The sequence below is a fragment of the Aspergillus pseudonomiae genome (assembly GCF_009193645.1).
Source record: "Aspergillus pseudonomiae strain CBS 119388 unplaced genomic scaffold BDV37scaffold_30, whole genome shotgun sequence".
Taxonomy (NCBI): domain Eukaryota; kingdom Fungi; phylum Ascomycota; class Eurotiomycetes; order Eurotiales; family Aspergillaceae; genus Aspergillus; species Aspergillus pseudonomiae.
In genome coordinates this window covers 68,527-94,044 of record NW_022476022.1, presented here as the reverse complement: position 1 = coordinate 94,044, position 25,518 = coordinate 68,527, and the positions used below count along the sequence as shown (strand labels likewise).

Genomic DNA, 25,518 nt, shown 5'->3' with positions numbered 1-25,518 from the left:
TGTTCATGCAGCTGTAGAGTGCCACATGACCAAGTGTTTGAAATGATCCACTGGAATAGGAACTGGAGATAGACATTTGAATTAAGACAGGTACGCATTGTTCAATAGAACGACCAGCTAACTACACGTCACCCAAAATTCTTTGGATCCGAGCAAACACCTCTCGTACAGTATCCTCGCTGAGAAGCCGTCGGTTTCCTTCAAATTCTAAATGTAACCATCCGTTCCGTGGTGTGGCATAAATCTCTGGGCGCCCTCGAGGAAGCAGATCATGTTCGTGAACAGTAATCGTGCTTTCGGAGTCTAAAAACTTGAATTCCATTTCATCTTCCTGCTGGAATGCCGTTCGCCAACCAAAGTCGACCACCTGCTCCGGCCAGTCGGTGCAGTTTCGAATAATTTCCTCCATTCCTGGAGATTCATGGGCGGAGTGATCGATGAACTGGGCTTGCAACCGCTGTGCGACAGTTACGATTGTGTCGTTGAGACTGATGGATGCAATGATCGGCACTTCAGTCATGGTAGGACCGACGACGTTTTGTAGACTCGCAGGGAGCATGGAGCGCCCCGTTACTAGACGACCAAAGACCACATCTTCCTGTCCGAATTGTTGGGAGAGGGCAATGGCACAGGCTGCGTGGAAGAAGGTTGCGCTGGAGATTCCTTCGTGGCGCTGGATGTTGGGCATTGGGAAGGATGTTGTTACTGTCATTCGATCAGAAGTGTGGTATACCGCATCAATACCACTGGCTGGACTCCAGCTGGGATGGCAGCAGTTCCGGAGTCTTGATGACCAGTATGGGAGACTTTGTGCTTTCTTGCGCTCGTTGAACGCTATGAATTGGCGAAACGTAGGCTGTGTTGGCAGTGACTGTTGATGGTAAAGGGCTGCCAAAGTTTGGATCATCATGCCCCAGGTATATCCATCGAATTGGGCGTGTGCAATTCGGAAGACCAGACGATGCTTTCCAGCTTGGTGTCGGATAGCCATAAAGCGAATGAAGGACCGTCCTAACTGGCGTGGTCTCTTGAGATCTTCTTCACAGAGTTTACGAGTGAAAGACTCCAAATCATCATCAACATCAAAGGTATCATAGATAGGCTTGAATCCATCCAGAAGAACTTGCCAGAACCGACCATCCGCTTCAATAAATACTGCACGAAGTATATCGAAATGATTGACAAGTGCTTTACACGCCCGTTCCAGTCGGGCAAAGTCAACATTGTGGGGGAGCCCGAAGATCCAAATCGGCAGTCTCCCAGGGGGATCCTGCAGCGCGTCTATGACTGCCCGTTTTTGAAAGTCGGTACAAGGAATGACATCTTTGACAATATATGCATCGTCATACAAGAATGGCTCGACATGATCTTGGAGGAATGTCTTGTGATCATCCTTTTTCAGAAACGAGAATGCCGGCTGGGGCTCCGACGCTTCATCTTCCTCCGTCGTCTTCGTAACCAACAAGGCCATCTGGGATAGACGAGGGGCTCTGAATATTTGTGCCACGGTGAGTGAAAGGCTCTGTAGCCGTGCAGCTGCAACGAGTCGCATAGCAGCGATAGATTCACCACCGATACGTAGGAAGTTGCTGTCAGCGCTGATACTGGCAGGTTCCACACCGAGCACAGAGGACCAGAGGACTTGCAGCCTCTTCTCCAACTCGGTGGATGGTTCACGATGTTTTTGGCCATGAGATTGGAGTTCAGCTAGCCTCTCCAAAGTTTGCGCATTGCCCAGCTCGCGAAGGGCTCGACGATCGGTTTTGTTTGTTGTCGTCATTGGGATTTGGTCGACTGGAATATAAGCGCCGGGTATCATACTATAATTACACTTAGCACCACATCTCTGAATTAGAAAACATCAGAGCAAGGGGAAGCACTTACTATTGGGGTAAACGATCGACAAGCCTCTGCTCCAGGGTTTCAATGAGCTCGGTAAAGGCGGATGGATGCTGAGTGGATTCTCTGATGCTATCCGCGAGGCTAATGAAGACAGCTAATAGAGGATTGCCATTCTGTGGTCTGATAATCTCGGCTGCAACACCATCATAAAGGTTTGCATCTCCTAGACAAACGCGCACGTGGTATTCAACTTCTGCTAACTCGATTCGTTGACCTCGCAACTTGATCATTCCATCTTTCCGACCGATAAAGTCGAATGACCCATCGGAGTTGTAGCGCAGAAGATCACCAGTCTTGTATAACGTCCCCGATCGTCCTGGGTGCGCAGACGTGCCTTGCAGGAGCCAAGAGGGATCTTTGATATATGCTGCTGTGGTCTTGTCTGGGTCTGCGAAATACCCTTGGCTGACTGTTGGGCCCTCAATGAGGAGCTCACCAATTGCGCCGATAGCGGCGAGGCGATCCGGACATCCTGGCTCAACCAGCCACATATTTGCACCAAATGGCAGTCCAACATGGTTATTATGGCAATTATTATCGAGACGAATAAACGACAGAGCTTGAGCACATTCAGCCGGTCCGTAAATGCCAATTGTAGCCTCTGCTTGAGGCCAACGCACCACGTCGGACTTTTGGATGGGCTCTCCTCCCATGGCGAGGCATTTAAGTCCTGGCATTGATGATGGATCCAGAGAGCGAGCAACAGACGGCGTAAAGTAGACATAATCACACTTCATGCGATTGAAAGCACCGGGGATATCGTTCCTTCGTTCTGATTCGGACGGAATGCATAGACAGCCCCCGCAGATCAGGGTCTGCAGATGGTTGGACCATGAAACGTCAAAGTTGTATGAGACAAAATCAAATACCCGTGAAGAAGACCGAATATGCAAACTTTCTTGCTGATGTGTTGCTGCAGATGCAAAATTTTGATGAGTAGTCACAACACCCTTCGGTGTACTGGTCGAGCCACTGGTGAAAACAACTGTCCAAATGGGTCAGTCTAGCTATTTGAAAGGCATATACGGAACATACCGTATATTGTATCTGATGGATGAGCCTGTGGCAATGGAGCTTCGCTATGAATAACGGGAGAGACACGGAGGTGGTGCCGGTCGACAATCACCACCTTTGCATCAGAGAGACTACTAGCAAGATCATAATTCTTGGATGATGTGAGAATGAACTTCGGATACACTTGTTGTATCATTGATTGGAGTCGCGATCCAGGCTGTGTTGGGTCAACCGCGACACATGCAGCACCGGCTTTCATTACTCCTAAAGCGGCCACCGAGTGCCACATGGACTTTTCAAAGCAGAGTGGAATAATCGCCCCTCTTTTAGCCCCAAGAGCGACAAGTTGAGATGCTAAAGAAGTTGAAAGCATATCGAGCTCCGTATATGACAGCTGACCGTCCCAAGAGCATATAGCGGGGGATTCTGGCTGCCGTTTGACAGTGTCGCCAATAAGTTCATATACACACCTTTGTCTCGCCTGAGGAACCGCCGCATTCCACTGCCACAGTTGCGTAATATCCTGTGGACTGACAACATTAATTGACGCGACAGAGTCGGTGCTTAAGATGGCTACTTGATGCAGGACATGTTCAAACTGTGATGCGATCCGTTCCATCTGTGCCACGTCCACGACTTTGGAATCAAAGCTGATCTCCATACTCAGCCCATTGTCTTCGGTCAGCTGACACAGAATCATGACTGCATTTGGATTGTAGTCATCCAACTCCTCATTAGCAGAGCCTATTTTGCTCTGATCAAAGGGGCCGCCGTCGATTAGTTTATTGTCAGCGCATTGCTGGGCAGGCTGTACCACAAGAAGGGTATTAAATCGACTACCCCGTTCTGTATCCGTATTGATGCGTCGGATATCTAGCAATTCCGTCTGTTCGTAAGCAATCATATCAATGGACTGCTGCTGAATGGCGTTGAGAAAGCTTTCCATGTCTTGCTCCGGGTCAAACTTCACTCGCACAGGGACAGCGTTGATGAGAGGGGCAATCATTCGATCAAGGCCCTGCAGAGGGCCCTGCCGCCCAGTGACCAGGGTGCCGAAAACCACATCGTCAGTATCTGTGTAGCGAGCAGTTAGGATCGACCATGCCGCCCGTATAACTAAAGTAGCGTTAGCAGTCACAAGAAGGGTCAAGAATCCTATGGTCCGATATTACTCACTGGTTGAAGCCGTTGCATCCCGTTTAGACCAGTGGAAGCCTACAAACTCACGCCTGACAGTGCTGTCGGCTTTGGGACGGTAGTCATCATATGGTAGGGGTGGAAAGGGAACTGCTTCGGAGTTTGCAAATTGATTCTGCCAATACTCTCGGGCCTTCTCCTGGTCGATGTCCATGATGTGCTTAATAAAGGCCTGGAAGGGTGCAACGGGTGTGTGGTGTACCAGTCCTGTGTAGACTCTCGATACCTCCTGGGTCAGAATGTTCAACGAATAACCGTCGTAGATCGCATGGTGCTGGGTAAGAAGACAGTAGAGGTCGTTTTCCGCGGAATTTCCGACGATGGCTAGGCGAGTAAGAGGGGTGGAGAGGCCCATGGGTCGTTGGTCTTGCTGGATGTATGCTGACACCTTATCACCCGTCCCCCATTCCAGAGACTCGTTTACCTCAACCTGCACCAGGCCTTCTGTAGGCGTATCCACAATGCGGTAACGGAGGATAGGAGCTTTAGTTCGACTGATTTCTTCCCATGCTCTCTTAAGGCGAGGTATGTCGACGTTCTCTGTCAATCGAAGGGGAAACCGGGCGATGTACGAAGTGTCACTCTTTGCCGTCATAGATAACAGGGACTTTTGCACTCCAGTACAGGGAAATACATCCTGGATCTCCGACTTGCTGATATTGCATTGCTGAGAGATATAATCGAGGGTAACTTCCTTGTCCTCTGGATGCTTCAAAAGCAAGAACGGGGTGACCCCGGCCTGGCCAGCATCATCTCGATTTAGATCCAACGGAACCATTGTCTTCACCATATCGCATAGACGGGGCTGATTTAAAATCTTTTGTACAGTCAAAGAAATACCTTGACTGCGAGCTAAGGAGGCTAAACGCATTGCAGAAATGGAGTCGCCACCAAGTCGAAGAAAACTACTATCGATAGAAATTTGATCAGCTGGAACTCCGATCACTGATGTCCACCATTTCTGTAGCAAACGCTCCTGTTCTGTAGATGGAGACGTGCCGTTTGCTCGCCGTCCTCCACCAAGCTGCTCCAATGTGAATTGTGATCCAATCTCTCGCAGACGCCTGCGATCTGTCTTGCCACTGGGAGCCAATGGCATTGGATTGATCGGGACAAATGTGACTGGAACCATATAGGTGGGCACTCGTGCTGCCATTCTGTTCTCCAGATTGTCCGACATCTTGGAAATTCTTGCCGGGTTCGACTCGATAAAGGCTACAAGAGCAGCCCGTCCGGTCACTTCTGGGGTCACCACTTCCGCAGTAACAGAGGCCTCGATGGACATATCAGCGAGGACTTGTCGGAGATGATGCTCGATTTCCCCCAGCTCTATCCGTTGCCCTCGGAGCTTGACCTGGGTATTTTTCCTTCCGATGAAAACTAATGTCCCATCAACCGGATCGTACTTGACTAGGTCACCGGTCCTATATAGCCGCCCATCTCTGCCAGGAACCCGACCGCTGGGGTCACCCCTCTGCAGCCAAGATGGGCTTTCAATGAACGCAGAGGCGGTCTGTTCCTCATCCATGAAATAACCCTGTCCAACCAGGGGACCTTCAAGGTATAGCTCCCCGACGGTTCCAAGGGGCGACAGGCGCTCGCTCGATTGTGGGTCGACAACCCATGTTGATACACCGTATCCTTTGCCAATTGGAATCTTGGATGGGATGGGGCTGGGAGCCTTCCAGTAGAGTGTGCCAACGGAGCATTCCGCCGGGCCATAGCAATTGACAGTGGTAACATGGGGAGTCCACAGCGCGAGATCATCATGCGTGGGGGCTTCCCCGCCGAGATATATATTTCGTAGCGTTGGGATGCAACTGGGGTCAAGCCAGCGAGCTATAGATGGGGTTAATAGTGTATCTGTCGCTCTGAAGCGGCGCAAGCTCTCAGCCAAATTGCTTTTTCTCTCTTCGTCACTAGGTATGCACACTGTGCCTCCTGCTACGAGAGTAGGCAGAACGGCTCCATAGGTCACATCAAACGAGGGTGCAGAAAAGTCGTACATTCTGGTCGAGGGGCCAAGCCTGAACACCGATTGCTGATGGAAAATGGCACTGCAGAAGTGGCGATGCTGAATGAGAACACCCTTGGGAGTTCCAGTGCTTCCACTTGTAAACACAGCATAGAGCAGGTCCGATGGATGTACAGATGGTAGTGGTGTGGTCCTTTCACATCTCTCAGATACCAAGCGCATTGAATCATGGCTCACTACGATAACTTGATCCACCATAGAGGAACCAAGTGATTCATTCGCGGGTGACGCCAGCATTAGGGTGGGCTTCACTTGTTGCACGATTGTTTGGACTCGTGATTCCGGCAGAGCGGGATCTAGAAATAGCCCAGTACCTCCAGCCTTAATGACGCTTAAAAAGGCAAGGAAAGAGAATAGACATTTTTCAAAGTATAGCGGAATAATCATACCTCGACTAACACCCAGATCTACTAGCTCATGGGCGAGTTGGGTCGATAAGTAGTCGAGCGCTTGATATGTCAATTCTCCATCCCAGGCTGAGATAGCAGTGCCTGTCGGTTGGAACTCTGCCCTCTCTGCAATAAGGTCATGAATACACAGGTTGATGCTCTCGTATGTCTGCGAGTTCCATTGCCAGATCTGGCTCAAGTCTTGTGTTGTGATCATTTCGAGATCGTTGGCAGCAACTTGATCGACCTCATGGGATGCTACTTTCCGCAAGAGATGCTCAAAATGGTGCGCCATTGTACCCACTGTCGCATGGTCAATCACCTTTGAGTCGAATGTAAATTGCAGTTGAATTCCATTTTCTAACAGTGTGCAGCCCACTGAGAAGGCATAGGAGTTGAACCCACGGTAACGATCTCTCTCACTTTCCGGGGACGACTGTTGGGGTGAGAATAAACCACCCTCGTCCATCTTTGTCTCAGGTGGCTGAATCATAAGAAAGGACTGAAATCGACAGGCCTGCCGTGCTTCATCGTTGATCTTTTGAATCCTCGACAGCCCGCTTTGCTCATATGAAATCATGTCTGCTGCTTGACGTTGTAAGCTAATCAGCATTGCTAGGATACTTTCATGGCCATCCAACTTCACGCGAATTGGGAGAGTGGCAATGGTGGGAGCGGCCAATCTATCAATGCCTTGAACTGGTGCACTGCGGCCGTTGACGACAGTCCCAAACACAACGTCGGATGAATGAGAATAGCGAGAGCAGAGCGTGGCGAATGCTAGACGTATTGTCGCTGACGGAGTAATGTCATCGGTTCTCCAACGGATGTCACGAATAGAGTGTTCCAAATTCGAATCCGGATGAGGCTCGTAGGCCGCATGTGGCAGCGCGGGAAACTGTGATGCTTCGAGACCGGTAAACTGCGAGGCCCAAAAGTCGGATTCGGCCTTCTTATCCTGTCGGTTGATATATTGTACAAGAGGCTGGAGTGGGCTTAATTCACAAGGGTTTGTATCATGGTAGAGCGATTCCAGGGTTTCCAGGATTAAACCTGTGCTCACACCATCGTATATTGAGTGGTGCATAGTAAGCGCGAAAGAGAAACGATCGTTTCGCCCTGGAGATGTCGCGAATAAACTGCATCGCATCAAAGGTGATCCCAACCTAATGGGTATCTGCTTTTCCTTTTCGATATAGTCCTCAGCTCCTTCCGCCTCGGTCCACATGTTGGTTTTTTCCATTACTACCTGCACCAACCCTTGACCGGGAAGATCAATAATTCGCGTTCGCAGAATTGGAATACTCGCAACTGTCTGCTCCCATGCGGCTTTAAACCGGCCAGGGTCGACAGAAGAACGAAGTTCCAGTATGTTTCGACCAGTATAGTCCCCATCACGCTTTGTTGTCAATGACAGGAGGCCTTCTTGCAGTGGTGTGCATGGGAATATGTCTTCGATGCTCTCTTCAGAGATACCACACAGTGTAGCGGCTTGTTGTCGGGCCAGTTGAATATCTACAGATTTGTCCAACAGAGTAAAGGGGTCAACCTGCCCATCATTGGCATTCGTCGTGCTCTGAATAATAGTAGCCATATCGGCTAGTATGGGCCTCTCAAAGACCTGGGCCACCGTCAAGAGTATTCCTTGATCACGGGCGAGCCCAACAAAACGCATTGCTTCAATCGAGTTACCAAGCCGGAGGAAGCTATCGTTCGCAGAAATCTTGCCCATTTCAATCCCCAAAGCAACCGCCCACAAGTTCTGTAATTTGACCTCTGCTGGAGTTGTGGGCTTTCTCTGTTGAACATTGAATTGCAACTGCGTTGTGAACGCAGAACCAATCTTCCGCAGTGTCTTGCGATCGACCTTACCGGTTGGGCCAGTGGGAATACCCCGGACGGGAATGTAGTAAGATGGAATTGCATAACGAGGGAGTGACCTTTGGAGTTTTTCATTCAGACCATTTGTGATGGAGGCTACGTCTCCTGCCACAATGAAGGCCACTAATGTGAGGTGGCTAGTATCCCTCTCGATTATGCCATCAACGACGACTGGTAACTCCGCTACGTCCACACATTGCCGAATATGATGTTCAACCTCTTCCGGGGCAACTAACTGGCCTCGTATCTTGAGCTGTGAATCTTTGCGTCCAATGAATATCAGGTTGCCGTTGCTGTCGTATCGAGCTAAATCGCCCGTTCGGTAGATCCGACTTGTTCGCTTTCTTTCGTTTCCATTCTGGCTAAGGGAGAGAAACCTTGGGTTCTTGCAAAACGCCATCTCGGTCAATCTTGGGTTCCCAATATAAGCCACTGCACATGCTGGTCCCTCGAGAGCGATCTCTCCAGTAGCACCAAATGGCACTAGACGATGATAATTGTGCGGGTCAACTAGCCAGCGACGAGGGAGATATTGACATTCAACTTCTTCCGAAGGGCCCGCAATTACGCCCGTGTACCATGAGGGCAGAGTGGCAGGGGAAACTGCAGCTAAACTGCATTCAGCCGGTCCATACCAATTGATAACACGGCACTTGCCGTTCCACCTTCTCACGTCTTCTTCGGTCAACTTCTCCCCAGCTTGGATGAGCGTCGACAAAGTGGGTACTGCTTCAGGGCTAAGGAGTCTTCCGGTTGACGGGGTGCAGTGGAGCACATTGGATTCAAACCGGTTGATCGCCCTGGCCATGTCACTAAGCCGTTCAGATTCAGAAGGAATACAAAGACAGCCCCCGTAAGCCAGAGTGGACAGCGTTTCCACCGTCGCAACGTCAAAATCGTACGACGCGAACTGGAACAAACGAGACAACGAGCTCATGGCAAATACCTCACCAGCGCCCTGAATGTTTGCACTCAGCGTTCGATGATCCCAAAGAATCTGCTTGGGTTCTCCAGTACTGCCAGAAGATACCAAGACAATGGCGAGGTCAGTCATTCTCGGAGAAGGTAGTGGGTTATATGAGATAGGTGTCTCCTGTACCTCCTCGATAGTGAAGCATTTCGAAAACTGTTTTACCAAGTCAACCCGTGATGGTGAAGCCACGGCAATGACTACGTCGAGGCTTTTGAAGACGGTGCCCACACGATGTTCTGGCACGGCGACAGATTGTAGCAAACAGACAGCGCCAGATTTCAGGATAGCGAGCTGCATAGTCGGAACCCACTTAGACTTTTCCATGCTTAGAGCGACTGTTGACCCTTTGGAGACACCCAGGTCAAGCAACTTGTAGGCGAAGTCTGTCGACAGCTCGTCAAATTGTTTGTAGGATAGCTGACCATCCCAGGCATCGATTGCGATCGAATCGGGTTGTTTGTCTGCAACGAAAGAAATCTTTTCGGATACTGATGTCTGAGGCTCTACCAGGTCCTTGGAACCTTTCTCCCAAAATCGAGCGATATCGAAGTCAGATGCCGTTTGAACATCTTCAAGTTTTGTGGCTTCTGGGTCTGCGGTGCATAGCTGTCGAAGGACCGTCTCGAATTGACAGGCGATGCGATAAATCTGCCTACGATCGAGAATCTTATTGTCAAAGCTGATGTGCAATTTCACCCCTGACCCGGTAAGCTCGCAAATCAACATCAACGGATACACATTGAATGGATCAGTTCCCCGAGTGTCAAGATTCGATGAGAAACGTCGTGCTTTAAATAGCAAACTGTCATCCTGTAGGCTCTTTCCTTCGGCTACCGGCTGAATCACTAGCAAAGTCTGGAATAACGCAGAGTCGATAGTCTCTACCGTTCGCTGAATATTTTGCAGTCCGTACTGCTCATGAGGTATCATATTGATGCTTTGCTGCTGTATTAGGCCCAAGAATGTCTGGATTTTCTGGCCCCAATCGATAGAGATTGCAATAGGTACTGTCGCAATTGTTGGACCACTGCAGCGTTCGATACCAGCCATATTCGCTTGTCGCCCACTTGTTGTGACTCCAAATACCACATTGTTCGAGGCCACATACTGCGCTTCGAGGATAGCCCACGCTGCACGGAGGATGGTTGATGGCGTCATTCCGGCACGCGGCCAGTCGACTGAAATTGAGTGATTTATCTCCTCATTGGCCTGTGGGATGTAGGTTGAGGAGGGAAGGACCGGAAACTGTTGAAGCTCAGCGTTAGAAAGCTGAGCTCTCCAGAATTCTGTGCTGTCTTTGGGGTCCGTCTTTTGCAAATATTTGATAAAGTTGCGAAATGGTGTAAATTCTGCGTGACATTGTCCAAGGTACTGATGTTCAAGTTCATCCAGGATCATCTTCAGGGTAGCGCCGTCGTAGGTACAATGGTGAATAGTGAGAATAAAGCTACCTTCCACGATGGCAGCACGACAAAGTTGCATTCCCATCCCCATCGGCTCTTGTTCATCGTCTCGCACATACGTATCTATGTCAGTGCCAAAACGCCACGGGGCGTTTTCAAGTAAGACCTGAACGAGCCCTTGGTCAGGGAGGTCAATTATACACGTTCTAAGGATGGGTAACTTCTGCACAGTGGATAGCCACGCTTGTCTTAGTCGGTCTGGGTCAACAGTGGCTTGAATTTCAAGCACACTCCGCGATATATATTGGCCATGATTCTTTGCGCCTAATGCCAGAAGACCTTCTTGGAGAGGGGTACAGGGATAGATGTCGAGGACATGTTCCTCCGGTATCCCACAGCGGTGAGCAGCATACCTGCGGCTATCCTCTTTGCCAACCCGTGAGTTCAAAAGAGAAAATGGAGGAACCTCTTCGGTACAGCTACTTCCTCTTCCAAGTCGCTCCGACATACTCTCCAGCACGGGGGCCTCAAAAATGTCTGAAACGGTAAGCACAGATCCATTGTTGCGGGCCAGGGCAACGAGGCGCATCGCCATGATAGAATCACCCCCCAGACGGAGAAAATTGTCTGTTGCGTAGATCGAGTCGACGGTGACACCAAGAACCTCTGCCCACAGTCGTTGAAGCCTCTTCTCATTCTCGCTGGAGGGCTCCCTTGCCTTCTTCCGGGATGGCTGCATTGCCGCCAGCCGTCCTATAGTGAACGAGCTACCGATTTGACGCAGACGTCGGCGATCCGTCTTTCCCGTCTTGCCGATGGGGATCGTGGCAATGGGGATGTACAGCTTCGGAATCATATAAGACGGCAGCACTGTCACTAGATACGCTTCAAGTTCGTCGACCGGCAACGTGGGTTTGCTTCCCATATCGCGGTAGCTAAAGAAGAGAGCCAGGTTGTCCTTGTCGCTGAGTGATGGAGTAAAGATCTCTGCGACAGTTTTGACATTATTGCGTCCATTGAGAAACCCCTGAACTAAACGCTCGATGTCCTCAAGGTCAATGCGTTGTCCTCGAAGCTTGCGTTGTGAATCCTGGGCTCGACCCAGAAACAGAAGGGAGCCATCAGAGGTATATTTGACGAGGTCCCCCGTTCGATATAGTGTTCCATCTCGGCCCGGTACCTTCCAATGGCCCTGTTGCAACCAGGAAGGAGAAATGAATTGTTTTTCATTCAGGGCAGCACCACAGCTCCCTGTATAGCTGGCGACGATCGGACCCTCGATGCATAGCTCTGCGATTGCCCCGACCGGAGCAAGAATGTTAGGATTTTTGGGGTCGACTAGCCAGGTACAGGCTGCCTGACCTTTTCCAATGATTCCTGACTGCCACTTGTTGGGATCAAATTTATATGAAGTGGCTACGCACGCCTCAGCTGGCCCATACCAATTGTACACGATGTTCACATACTCAGACCATTGGGAAGCCGTTCTCTGTTGCAGCTTCTCACCAGCAAAGGCAATCGTCTTTAACGACGGTACGTCCTTGGGCGCAATCGATTCAGCAACGGATGGTGTCAAACAAATCCAGTTCGCATTGTAGTAAATGACGCTTTCAGCCAGTCGATTTGTTCGTTCGGATTCAGATGCGATGCAAACACAACCACCTGCGGCGAGGACCGAAAGCGTTTCTACGGTGCTGACATCAAAATCGTATCCTGCAAATTGGAAAACCCTGCTGTTAGAATCAATTCCAAAGCATTTTTGCACCGCCGTAATGTTGCTTGATAGCGTCCCATGGCTCCATTGGATAGGCTTTGGCGTTCCAGTAGAACCAGATGTAAAGAGTAGAAGTGCAGGATCAGAGGAATGGATCTGTGGTAACGGCAGACCTGGACTATCTTCAACGTGAATTTCCATCAGCTCATCATTGGTAGCAACAGGTGCCATGCCAGTAAAGGAACATAAGTGGGATGCGGTCGATGTTATGACAAGTGTTGGCTGCAAAACATTGACAATCTGGCTGGCTCGTTGACCTGGAGTCGGCGCAGAAACAGGCAACGCGATGCATCCAAGTTGAAGAACAGCGATCATGGTGATAACCAACCAGGAGGACTTTTCGAAGCTCAGCACAACGATAGATCCGGGGGTAACCCCATGCTCTCGCATTCGGCACGCAAGAGCAATCGACTTTTCCTGCAGCTGTCGGTATGTGAGCTCGTTATCCCATGCGCATATGGCGATTTCCCCCGGTTGGGTATCAGCTCGCTGCGCAATTAGGGACGTTACACACTCAGTAGCGGCAGGTGGCAGATCTCGGTTCCATTCCCAGATGTCACCAACATCCTGGCTGGTCAAAGGGCTGAGATCTCTTAGTTTAGATTGGCCAACCTTCTCTGAGCACATTTGTCGCAGTAGATACTCAAACTGCCGGGCCAGCCTCTGCACGTCGTCTTCTTCAATAGCCCCGGAATCGAAGTTGATCTTGAGCTCTGCACCAGATTCTTCCAGCTGACATATAATCATCATCGCATAAGGATTGTAGCTCCCCATACTGTCACTCTCATCCTTAGCCACTAATACGGGATGCCCTTGGCTGTGCGCTTCTGAAATATCTGGTATCGACACAGGATGTGCCCGGGAGAAAAGACCGCCAGGTTTCTGACTCCGTCCATGGTGCGCTGGCTGGACGACCAATAGCAGCTCAAAGTGGGCGGCTGCCTCAATGTCCTCATCGATCCGCTGCATATGCTGTAAGCCGAACTGCTCATATTCCGTCGTTTCTACCATCTGCCTTTGAACTTGCTGCAGCAGACCTTCGACCGTCTGATCCCAGTTTAACTTCACCCGCACAGGAACTGTGGCAATGGTTGGTCCCGCGATACGTTCTATATCTGGGACAGGGGCCTGTCGGCCACTGACGGTAGCTCCGTACTTTACGTCGTCTGTATTTGTGAGCGATGCTAGCAATATCGCGAGTGCAGACCGCACCACCGAAGATGGAGTAGTGCCGGTACGGGGCCATTGCAACCCACTAATAACATGGTTGAAATCGAGCTTTTTCCTTGGAGAATATTTAGAAGGCGGAAAAACAGTTGCATCGGTCCCACTGAGCTGATTACGCCAAAACTCCCGGGCCTTTACGGTATCCATGGCCATTACATGCTTGACAAATGGCTGGAACGAAAGGGGCGCTGAGAAAGCTTGAGTCGCCCGGTATGCCATTTCAAGAGTATCCAAAATGAGCATTGTGGTCCATCCATCGTATATCGAGTGATGAATTTCCAATGATAGACGTGGAGTTTCATTTTCAATTACCCCGGCCCGACACAGTGGTCTCCCTAAATATGAAGTCTGAGAGCTGGTGGCCATAATGTCGCGGATATACTCATATCGAAGCAATGTCACTGGGGTCTTCACGACAACCTGAACAAGACCTTCTCCCGGTAGCTCGACAATCCTAGTGCGCAGAATAGGTGTTGCTTCAACGGTACTTGTCCAGGCCCTCTCCAGCTGCCTCATATTAGTGTCCTCTGGCAGGTCAAAGACGGTGCGTGATGTATAGTCGGCGCTAACACCTCTCGCACTGATGGCTAACATCCCTTGCTGTAGTGCAGTGCATGGATAAATATCCTCAATCTCGCCGGCCCCTACTCCGCACAGCGTGGCAGCCGTTTCACACAAGCTCCTCTTGCCTCTCTTCCCGGTCAGCAGGGAAAACGGAACCACAACCTCGGCCTGCACCACCTTTTCGACTTTGGTTGCTAATTCATTTAGAATTGGAAATGTGAACACATCTGCAACCGTTAAAGAAAGCCCTTCGTTCCGCGCTTGTGCAACCAGATACATGGCGGTAATCGAGTCTCCACCCAAGCGCAGAAAGCTATCACCTGTGCTGATTCGATTGACCTCCAGCTTTAAAACCTGTGCCCAGATGTGCCGCAGCTGCCTTTCCGCATCCGTTTTCGGCTCGCGATACTCGACAGGGGATACGATGGTCGATTGGAGCTCGACGATTTGCTTCCAGTCCAAAGCATTGCCCATCTCCCGTAGTCGTCGTCTGTCGGCCTTGCCAGTTAGGGCCACCGGGATGACATCGACCGGGAGATACACGGTAGGTATCATAAAGGAAGGTAAAATCTCACGTAATTTTCCTTCCAAGCGGTCCATTTGGCGCTTAACCCGTTCTCTATCATCTGATTGCGCCTGAACAAACAGAGCTAATGATAACGTGTCGGACCCACGCGGCATAACCACGTCTGCAATCACGGAGAGATCTTCGTCTAGACAGGCGCGGACGTGATGCTCAATATCACCAATTTCCACTCGTTGACCACGAATTTTAAGTTGTGCGGCATCTTTGCGACCCATGAACATTAGCCGCCCATCTGGTTTGTATTTGACCAAATCCCCTGTTCTGTAAAGTCTCCCTGGTCGACCAGGAACGTTGTTATGTCCTGCTAGGAGCCATGGAGGGTCATTGATAAATGCATCAGCACTCTTTTGAGGGTCAAATAGATACCCCTGACCGACTAAAGGCCCTTCTAGGAACAGCTCTCCTGTCGCCCCTGGGGCAGCCAACTCGTTGCTGTCATTGACATCGACAATCCAGGTGCAGTGACCAACTCCCCTGCCGATATCTGGGCGACCTTCGAGATGTGAACTAAGCAGAGAAAAGGCACATTTAAATGTACATTCCGTTGGGCCATAGGTATTTAGCAATTTTACTTTGTCAGCCCAGCGAGTGATGTTGTCTCGGTACGGCATCTCTCCACTCAACAGAACCGTTTCGAGCGTAGGTGGAATGGGATTTATAGTCCGTAAAACAGTAGGCGTCACATTAATCAATGTAGCCCTAAATGAAGTGATGGCGGCGGACAGATCATTCAGCATATCTTTCTCGTGCGCAATGCAAATACACCCTCCCGCGCAGAGGGTGTGCAGAAAGTTACTCCATGCGACGTCGAATGAATAGGGGGCAAAGTCAAAAACCCGCGATCTTGAATCAAACCCCAACTTCTTGCCTTGGTGGTGGACGGCACTACGCACGTTCGCATGGCTGATGCATGCACCCTTGGGTTGACCGGTTGTTCCTCTGTCCGGATTAGTGTTTCTTCTTTCTAGCGCATAATTTGGAAATTACATACGATGTAAAGGAGATATAAACTATATCAGATGGGCAAGCGAGCGGGAGTCCGTCAGTTAGCTCCCCAATCTCGTTGTCAAAGAAGGCATCATCCAGCTGCAGGATGAAAGCGTCCGCCAGTCCAGATGCTCTCGTGGTATGCACCGGTGACGAAATGATCACTTTCGGTTGTGTTTGTTGCACAATCAATCGCAGCCTTGTATCTGGCTGCGTGGCATCCAGCGCAACGGCAGCACAACCTGCCTGGATGATGGCCAACATTGCCACGCAGGTCCATCGCGACTTGGAAAATAGCAAGGGAATGCTAGACTGGCGGGGAATCTGCAAAGCAATCAGGCGTTGGGCCACCCGGCGAGACAGCGTATTAAGCTGAGAATACGTTAAATCGCCATCCCAGGCGCATACAGCCAAGGCATCTGGATGATGGACGGCAAGAGTTGCAATCAAATCATGCACGCAGCCCGGGACAGTCTCCGGGACTTCAGCATTCCAGCTCCAAATTTGATCCAGACCCAGGGTATGGGACATCATGGGCGAAATGGGATTGTTAGCTGGCGATGATGGAGGGAATTGGTAAAGGGTTCCCGTGCGAGTAACTACTGCAGAAGAAAAAGAAACCCTGGATTCCCAAGGTGAAGAGTTCCTGACAGGACCCATCGAGGCCGAAAATTACATGACAGCTTCACATACCGTCAGCTACCGAAAACATGGGAAATCACTTCCATTGATCAACGGATGCAGAAGCGACCTATAACCAGTTAGCATGGCAATCTTGACTACCTGCATATTCTATTAATAACCAAGCATGGCATTTGGCAGGGAGCTACTAGTGTGGCCTATCCCCGGGTCCGGTATATATGACAACAGTCCGAACTCTCAGTCAGCCATCCAGCAACAATCAATCGTCCACATCACAATTCCTCATGTTGCCCACTTTGGATTTCTCTCGTTTCCATGATCTCTCTCAGAGAGAGAAATTTTGTCATCAATTCGTCTCGACATTGAAGGAATATGGATTTGTGAAACTGATTAATCATGGCATTCCGTTGGCTCAGATTGACCAGGCATTTGCAGCAGTTTGTTTCCACTCTCCAATCCACCAATGCGTATATTCTTACTTTATCATAGGCACGCCACTTCTTCCAATTACCCTTGGAACAGAAGTTGAAATCACCTCATCCTCCCACGGCGCATCCTCATCGGGGCTTCAGTCCAGTCGGGCTGGAGAACATTGGAGCCGTTTCCGGCTATGGCAGCGCAACCAAATCTCCTTACCTCAACGACATGAAGGTGATTGTGTCTCACCTCGAAGGAATATTCTATTCTAACCCCTTGCTAGGAATCTTACGACATTGGATCCGAGTGTGATCCACTTTACAAGAACATCTGGCCCCCTTCGGGGGTGGACGATGCCTTCCAACCTACCTTCATTTCATTCTTCGAAGCCGGCTATCGCACCGAATTAATCATTCTCAAGGCTCTGTCGATCGGTCTAGGCCTACCTGAACAAACGCTGGGACAGCTTCACGCAGAGCAGACCAATGAGCTGCGCATCACGCACTATCCTGCAGTCGCCCGAGGGGATTTTGCGCATTCGACACGCATCGCTGCGCATACCGACTTTGGAACAATCACCCTGTTATTCCAAGATGCCGTCGGAGGATTACGTAAGTTCTTTTCTTTCTTTTTCCTTGCCTTTTTCTCCAATTCAGTTCTCTCGATGGTCGGGTTCCGTGATCAAGTTGTGCTAATGCCGGTAACAGAAATGGAGGTTCCACCGCACAGTGGGCAATTCGCGGACATCGAGAGTGGGGGGCCATACGAGTGTATTCTGAATGTGGGGGATTGCCTGCAGAAGTGGACTGGGTTGTATAGTGCGCGCCATCGAGTCCATCTTCCCAGCGAAGAGCAAATCGACGGGATGGTGCCGGAGCGCTTCTCCATCGCGTACTTTGCGAAGCCTGACCGTGCTGCCATCCTCCGACCATTACTGGAAGGAATTTCAGATGAAAAATATCTGACGGCCAATGAATTCCAACACATGCGGATTGCGGGAACATACTGATGATGAGAATTGGCTGTGGTTATGCAGAAGCTCGTCACATTCCATCCTCGTTCAGCCAGTCATCTGGTTCAGACCGAGTTCTGCGAGCGGTAAACCAATACGAAAGAGATGTTCCAGGGTGTGTGTGTGTGTGGTGTATCAAGAGCAACGGTATGGAGTAAATAGTCCTTACTCCGGCCCTGTTGGTGCAAACGGAATTCAAGTTGTGGTGGGTCTGTCGAATTGGACATTCCACCATCACAGAGTCTAAAGGGTGTACTCCAGAATATTTTTATTAATCAATTGTATCTCTAACCCCTTACATCCATGGCGCCAGCCACATTACAGAGTAATACAGTATGAAGCATGACAGTTTGGAAGCACACAAAAATAAACCCTTTGCTATTACCATTCGAAAAGCAGACTGGCTTCTCATCTCAATGTTCCAATTTCACCCTCCAACCATGGAATATCCCACTTGGGCATTGACCGTGACCAAATTTGACTATAAATCTGTTGTCGGTCTTTTGTTGACCTTTACCGTTGCCGTTGTCACGACCAAAATCCTACACGTTTTTACGAAGCGCTGCCCTGGCATTCCCTCCATTCCTCTCTACATCTCGGTTTATGATGCCTATCGCCGCGTGTCTGAAATCGGTTTCCATAACACTCGTCTTCGACCCGTGCTAGAAACCCACGGCGCCGTCAATATCTGGAACTCAGGTCAATGGGCGGTTCTAGTGACTAAACCAGAGTATGTGGTCCGTATTCTACGCAATGAACGCGTTGTAGCCAAAGGTGGCTTCTATGGGAAAGTTCCTCATAGTACATTAGCCGGTCTGTTTGGCGAGAACATCATTGACTCAGATGGAGAGCTGTGGAAACAATTCACCGGGATCATGAAGCCAGGTATTCAGCGCGCTCATAATATCTCTGCTCTCAAGATCGCATCGTGTAGGCTTATAGCGACATTTAAACGAGAGCAACAGCAGGCGCCATCGGATCGTGGCGTTGTTATCAATGACATAATTGAACGGTGGGCGATTGACGTGTTTGGGGACAGCTTTTTTGACGTTGATTTTGGTGCCTTGAATGGCGGCACTGTTCGGGCTCAAGATGCTCTTCTGGCCATCCTCTGGAACCTGGGGGGGCATCTCATCCACCTTTTCCCGGTGTTGGAAAGAATTGGCTGGCCTCTACGACCAGCAAGACCCTATTGCTTTTCCATGATCCGAGAGCTCGAGGAGGCACTGATCGACGTAACCGAGAAACTCACATCCACCGAAACACCGTCGGGTCGATCCGAAAAGCTAATCTATCGGTTGAAGCGAGCCCGCGACAACGGGCTCATGTCGGACTTCCATTATCGCTCGAACCTTAAAATGTTGTTCTTCGCTGGTCACGAAAACGTCAAGTTTGCATTGATAGCAACCCTGTGGGAGCTTTCTCAAAATCCTCAAATACAAGACAAGTTATACCAGGAAATAACAGCACACAGCCCTTCTTCGTCCGACGAGGATGACCTCAAGACCTTGCCCTATCTCACCGCTGTACTCGCTGAAACCTTGCGCCTCTACCCCCCAGTCAGCCAGTTGATCAATCGCAAAACTTTGGAGCCAGTGTATCTAGGAAACGGCATAACCATTCCTCAAGGAACATGGGTGGGATGGACGGCATACGGCGTCCATACCGATCCGAATACCTGGGGACTTACCGCCCATGAGTACCGGCCGGAGCGATGGGGGGATGACGTCCATGCCATTCAACGAACGATTAGCCAGCAACAGGTTCGAGGGAGTTATATTCCATTCAACGCTTGGACTCGTAGTTGTATTGGGTCCGAGTTTGCATTATTACAACTCCGAGTGACTCTCTATGAGATCGTCCGCCATTTCGAAATCACTCATGCCCCCGAGTATCATTATTCAATCAAGGAGGCAAGTTCCAGCCCGCAGACGTGTTGCAAAATGTATCGATATAAGTACTGACCCGAAAGCAGAACGCTTCTCTCGAGCCCTATAATTGTCGACTGATTTTCAAGGATAGAATCTAGCCTAGAGACGTTTCTTATCGCGTACCACTGATCACGTTACTCCCAAGGATGTAGTCCATGTTCATTTGTCTGGCATATGAAGAGCAAACAACACTGCTGGGTATCCTCAGGTGCTCCATGACATTGTGCCAATTAGGTAAAGAAGATACCAACTTAGCTCTGTGCTGTCGTTCTAGCTGCGATCTCACCGGAACTGTAGAGTAAATCCTGCGGCGCGCTGCCACACTTTTGCAATAAATACACTGCACATTACGTCCGCTTCAACCATGGGTGCGCATCGCCCCGTTCCGCTCGCTGTGTTTTCGGCGTTGATGATGGCACTTGTCAATCTGCTGGCGCAATTCCTTCCACAGCATCCTGTAGGGGGGTACAGGCTTGCTTGCCTAATCCACCATGCCAGCCAGCTCCTCGCACGTGGATGCTTGGTACACCAATGTAGTGACATGCTATCAAAGTTACGTGCAGTAAACCCAGTCTGATCCCAGGATATGTAGTTTGTATGGAACACGGGGAATTGAAGGATAGTGTGATGGATCCTAGCTGGCACAGTACAAATGATCACACTCCGTACTTGTCCCCCATTTTGGATGGCTTCCTGGGCCTGGAGTTTGGAGAACTGATATCGGGCATTGGGCATTCTATAAGGTGACGGGTAATTTGCTGTAATCGAGTCCCAATCTTGAATCACTATCTGAAATTAATAATTGAGGAATCTGCGGATAGGACAAATAATTCATCTTCAATACTCATGATGATTGGGTAAATAATAGAATTGAGTCGATGAAGATAAATATCCATGTATATTGAGTAATTACACCCAGTTTAGCATGAGGATCTACAACTTAGTAGTTCAAAAACTGGGAAGATTACAATCATATACTATTAATAGTCAAAAGTAGATATTACACTACTTTTAGCTATTGCTCTATTGTTAGATTCATGGAAGCGTTGCGTAGGCCAGATTCAGGTCGCCTCACTCTTGTTTTTAAAAGCTCGATGCCTTGGGGCCTTCACGTCCGGTCTACTCTACACGTCAATGGATACCATCATCTGCATTTCAAATTCATATCTCCATTTGTATTACTATTGTCCTCCATTAACCTTCAATTGAAGACCTTATTGATCCATTATTGTAGAGCTATTATCGTAAATGGGACCTAATCCAGGAAATAAAGTGCTGGAAGGGATCGGTTATGTATATTACTACATCCAACCCTAGAAGTAATACGTCTAAAGCTAACCATTCATACTATACAAAAAAATGCATAATAAAAAAAGACAGAATTGAGGGACGGGTTGAACCAACTATTATTATGAATCCGGAATACACGAATATAGAAAAGATAGATAAAGGCCGGGTTGTATCAGATCATAGATCTAAGTCGATAGATATTACGCCATGTCGGCAATTCTGATCTGAGCAGATATCTTCAATGCTTCCACATCTGCTCCATTATCAGATTTGCAAGATATGACAGTATCTGCTTTAACATCTATCTTTGGAAGGTCTTCTGGAAAAACTTTTGGGTCCAGGCGATACCCATTTATCTGGATATCCCTTAGGCGTATAAGGGCAATGAGAAGGCAGGTTGCCATCTTGAGCAAGGTCCGTGAGGATACTTTGGTTTTTTTTCCCACAAAATCACAAAGACCCACAACTGGGTGCACATAAAATTCTTGATATTCGCCCATCTCTAAGTTTGGAGGCATGGACACGCATATGGCATGGATCATCGAGAGTTCGGCGTATCTCAAAGTGGACATTGGCAACAAACTGATCGTTGTCATTCCTGTATAATTATTAAGGAGAAAAGTCCGACATAGTGCTACAGATTCAAATAAGTCTAGTCAAGTATCTTACTGATCGATTCGGCCCGGCACAATACCATGGTTGTCCCGTTGTTCCTCTGCACAGTCTGCTTTTCGCTACCGGACATCGTCCTATCGAATCTAGATAGCCCAGCACTCCTGATAGTCTTTATAACACTCTTTGGGTTCAGGATCGATATTACTTATTAGGTGGTATTATGATCAACCGAGGGGGCCAACCACCGGGCGACGAAGTGAGATAGTTATGCATTGACTGGAGCAGTTCAAACACAAGCCTGATGCCGATCTGTCTCGGTCAGCTTTGCGAAACTCACGACTATGGGTTGGAATTGGAGGACCAGGTGGTAGAGCATTAGTGTATACTGTTATACGAATAGAGCATTAGACCAAATTCTAGACCCAATATCTGGCGTTGAGAATGACAGAATCACGCACGCCCCTATGATAGCCCTAAAACTCGATCCGGTATAGCGCTGGTTTATACCCCTCAGCACCAAAGGCTCACGTTTATACTTCGCAACGTCACTCCGACTTTCCTCTGCCCAACTCTAGACTTGAAACAATTATGGAAACACAACCTCCCTCTGTCAGTCCCGATCTATTTCAAACCTCCCATTCCCGTTGGCTTGCCATTACACATCGCGCCCCATCATCCCACTCATCCTTTCTGTACGGTGTCAAATCCACAAAGATCTACTGTCGCCCCACCTGTGCTGCGCGCATAGCTCGAAGAGCCAATGTTGTGTTCTACGACACAGCAGACCAGGCGCGCCGTGATGGTTTCCGGCCGTGCAAGAGATGCGAGCCAGATAACCCGAGTTTTCTCGGGGGAAAGGAGGAGGTTGTCGCGAGAGTTATCACGCTTTTGCGGATCAAGAAGGACGAGGTGGCGATGAAGCAGGGCTTGAAGGAGCTGGCACAGGAGGTCGGGGTTACGCCGAGTTATCTTTGTCGGGCGTTTAAGAAGACGATGGGCGTTACGGTTGGGGCGTATATTATGGAGTTTGAGAGGGAGATCAGGCAGGGCGAGACGGATAGTTCGACAGTTCAATCTACTCAAACCCATGGATTAGATATGCTGGATGTGGGGGCTGGGCTCCTGACGCCGGCAATAACAGCTATGAACTCCCCGGCGCCTGTCGATGGTCTGAAAGGAGGGATGGTGGAGGGAGGTGTGGAAACTGTTGAAGAGAATCTGGACTTGAACTTCAATCTCGACGAATGGTTCTGGACGAAAGACTTCTTGAATGACAGTATCTATGGGCGGGCTATTCAAGGTAGTTTAAGGTAGTCAACAGTTAGCTCTGGTATGGTAACTCAGACGAAGGATATAATCATATTGGTGGCACGACACGAAACATACATTCGCGGAGTAGGAAGCTCCAGCAGCAAGGGAGCATCCGGAATAGTGGAAAAACCAACCCTCTGCTTCTGTTTCTGTAATTTCGTATTAAAGTCACTTGCAGATTGAACGAGATCGGCATGCCACAATCATGGCTCATGGCTGGTAGCCTAGACGCTGCCTAAGCGGTGTACTGGGAGCCTAGACAGGGTGAAAACAGCGGCTTCCTTCTTACATTGAACTCTTGCCCAACGATTCACCGATCCATAGTCAATTTATCCCATTCTTAGAGCACCTGTCCACGATTATTATGGAGGAAGAAGACTCCTGGATAAATTTTTTCTTCTCTGGCAATCCTCCAGAGTTCGTGAATGAAATCAAGGCCGATCAACAGTTCCGACCTTTCTGTTCTCGAGATGACGCTTGGAAACTACGAGGCCTGGCCGATAAGACAAGACCGATAGACGAGACCAGGATACAAGTTCTCTGGCTTCTGATCAATGGACATAGAAGATACGTTGGCAATGTGGTCAGTTGGTCCCTTAGCTGTGCGCTATACCAAGAATTCATCCCATTTTAGTTTCCCGATTATACAAAGAGGGAGGCCATGTCGCAGCTTTACCGGCTCAGGGTATCGAAGCGCCAGATCCCCCAGATGATAGACAATGCTGTGCTCAACTTTGATAGGTTCGTCCGAGAAGCTCGGGCATATACCCAGATTGACCGATTCTGTTCCCGCCGGGAAAGAATATATTTCCCTAAATTCCATGGTATAGTTACCGACATGCAAAGAGATAGGTTCTTGTCAGGATATGTTCATCAGCGAGCGGTCGTGCTGGAAGCCATTATACCGAAGTTGTCTTCTCGGCGTATCCTTGCTGAGCGCGGCTCTCAATTACCAGAAATCTCCTTGGAGGCGCTTGCGAAGCTGTCCTTAAGCTCATTTGAGCGCGACTGGTATATATCTTTGCTAAACGACCGCCTTCGTCGCCTGGATGCCTTACATCGACTGGGGGTCACTCATGGAGACGTCCAGGACTGGCATTTTAGAGTTCCTGGTGACTTTTATGATACAGTCTTATATGACTTCTCTGAGGCGTACACAGTCTCTCCCAAGTGGCCTTTCCGGATAAATCATGGCAAACCTCGGCCGTTGAGAGGCATAGCAAAGGGCGAACGTGAGATAGTTAGCATGCACATTGAAGAACGGTAAGAAATCGGCCGGGCCTCTTCTGAATCAGGACTAATACGTACTCAGAGCTGGCACCCGTGATTTCCGTTCTCATCTTGCCCACCTGAGTTCAGAGAACACCGTTGATGATGCGCTCTGGCAGTCGCTGTACGCGGAGAAGGAGTCGCTGGAGTTGATTATATTCAAAGTTCGCCATCGCCCAGATTGTCTGTCTTTCCTGCAACCCTTCGGACGTACGCAACTAATCAGTCTCGCTAGACTTTTCGATGCCTACGCTGAATTCCGTTTTCCCTTTCCTAGAGGCGGTTTGTCCACCATCTGACCCTGGCTTATCCGCCGAGGCCGGCTTTTGCAGCATTACGAATCAGTCTGGGCGGTTTCCCGATTCGATGAAAACCAGGCCGCGTCTATTCTATTCGATGGCGAAGTGGAGTTTGAAACAGACGATTTGCGTGGTAGATCCTATTTTATGCTTTGCTTAATACCAAAGTCGTGGAATCTATCATGGAAGACGGATCATGAATCAAGTTCGGAGGATACAGGACCAAGTCACCAGCTACGACAAGCTTGTTCGCTTGCCTTGTCTGAGCGTTCGGGGCAGATCTTTGGCCGTAGCGAATTTCTGGAAGTTGGCAAGCAAGACAAAGAATTTGAGCCGAGTGAGCATGTATAGTCTACGGATTATGCTATATTATGAACTACATCCAAACACCATCCTTGAGTATCTGTTTGGCGGTTTTGTGTATGTACCGACTATGTTCAGATTTCGTCCTGTCTTGCAATTGTTGAAATGTTGATTATCTTAGATAGTAAACTAGAATTCGGTACTCATCTAGGAGCACAATAGGATCAAAAGGCTTGAGGGTGGCTCTTACAAATCCAGTCGACCGGGTCTCCAAATCGATTACCGGATGCGGAAAGTATGCCCTAATCCCCAACTTGCCAAGACCGTTGTGTCCTCAAGTCTTCACCTTATTACTGAGTCCTGCTTGGTTGATTCTGTTGACAGAGAGCTTGGTATTGTCTTATATTGAACAGCGTAATATGATCATACATATAGTATAACTGTAGCATCATCTTCCACTGAATTCTTACTTATCTTCATCAACACCAAACCAGAGG

The 25,518-nt window shown here is 49.2% G+C and overlaps 5 protein-coding genes across 5 annotated transcripts; 4 read left to right on the top strand and 1 right to left on the bottom strand.

The window, feature by feature from the left end:
* Nucleotides 1–121: 121 nt before the first annotated feature.
* On the bottom strand, nucleotides 122–16,463 carry BDV37DRAFT_282745 (uncharacterized protein; the record flags this gene model as incomplete). The annotated part of the gene is made up of 6 exons (XM_032087114.1): nucleotides 122–1,820; nucleotides 1,885–2,887; nucleotides 2,938–4,032; nucleotides 4,093–6,444; nucleotides 6,538–15,884; nucleotides 15,937–16,463. 6 exons carry the CDS (start codon nucleotides 16,461–16,463, stop codon nucleotides 122–124), a joined length of 16,023 nt encoding a protein of 5,340 aa, XP_031941768.1.
* Nucleotides 16,464–16,858: 395 nt separating this feature from the next.
* On the top strand, nucleotides 16,859–18,000 carry BDV37DRAFT_271336 (uncharacterized protein; the record flags this gene model as incomplete). Its single annotated transcript, XM_032084707.1, has 4 exons — nucleotides 16,859–17,011; nucleotides 17,064–17,225; nucleotides 17,275–17,602; nucleotides 17,699–18,000. The coding sequence occupies 4 exons, from the start codon at nucleotides 16,859–16,861 to the stop codon at nucleotides 17,998–18,000; spliced, it is 945 nt and encodes a 314-aa protein (XP_031941767.1).
* A 443-nt stretch (nucleotides 18,001–18,443) lies between these two features.
* Nucleotides 18,444–20,032, top strand: BDV37DRAFT_271335 (cytochrome P450; the record flags this gene model as incomplete). The annotated part of the gene is made up of 2 exons (XM_032084706.1): nucleotides 18,444–19,916; nucleotides 19,979–20,032. 2 exons carry the CDS (start codon nucleotides 18,444–18,446, stop codon nucleotides 20,030–20,032), a joined length of 1,527 nt encoding a protein of 508 aa, XP_031941766.1.
* Nucleotides 20,033–22,427: 2,395 nt separating this feature from the next.
* Nucleotides 22,428–23,153, top strand: BDV37DRAFT_282742 (metal binding domain of Ada-domain-containing protein; the record flags this gene model as incomplete). The annotated part of the gene is made up of 1 exon (XM_032087113.1): nucleotides 22,428–23,153. One exon carries the CDS (start codon nucleotides 22,428–22,430, stop codon nucleotides 23,151–23,153), a length of 726 nt encoding a protein of 241 aa, XP_031941765.1.
* A 310-nt stretch (nucleotides 23,154–23,463) lies between these two features.
* BDV37DRAFT_247413 (uncharacterized protein) lies at nucleotides 23,464–25,382 on the top strand (the record flags this gene model as incomplete). Its single annotated transcript, XM_032081862.1, has 5 exons — nucleotides 23,464–23,733; nucleotides 23,785–24,413; nucleotides 24,463–24,602; nucleotides 24,655–25,138; nucleotides 25,207–25,382. Coding segments are annotated over exons 1-4 (1,009 nt in total), but the record flags the coding sequence as incomplete, so codon positions are not given.
* Nucleotides 25,383–25,518: the final 136 nt, after the last annotated feature.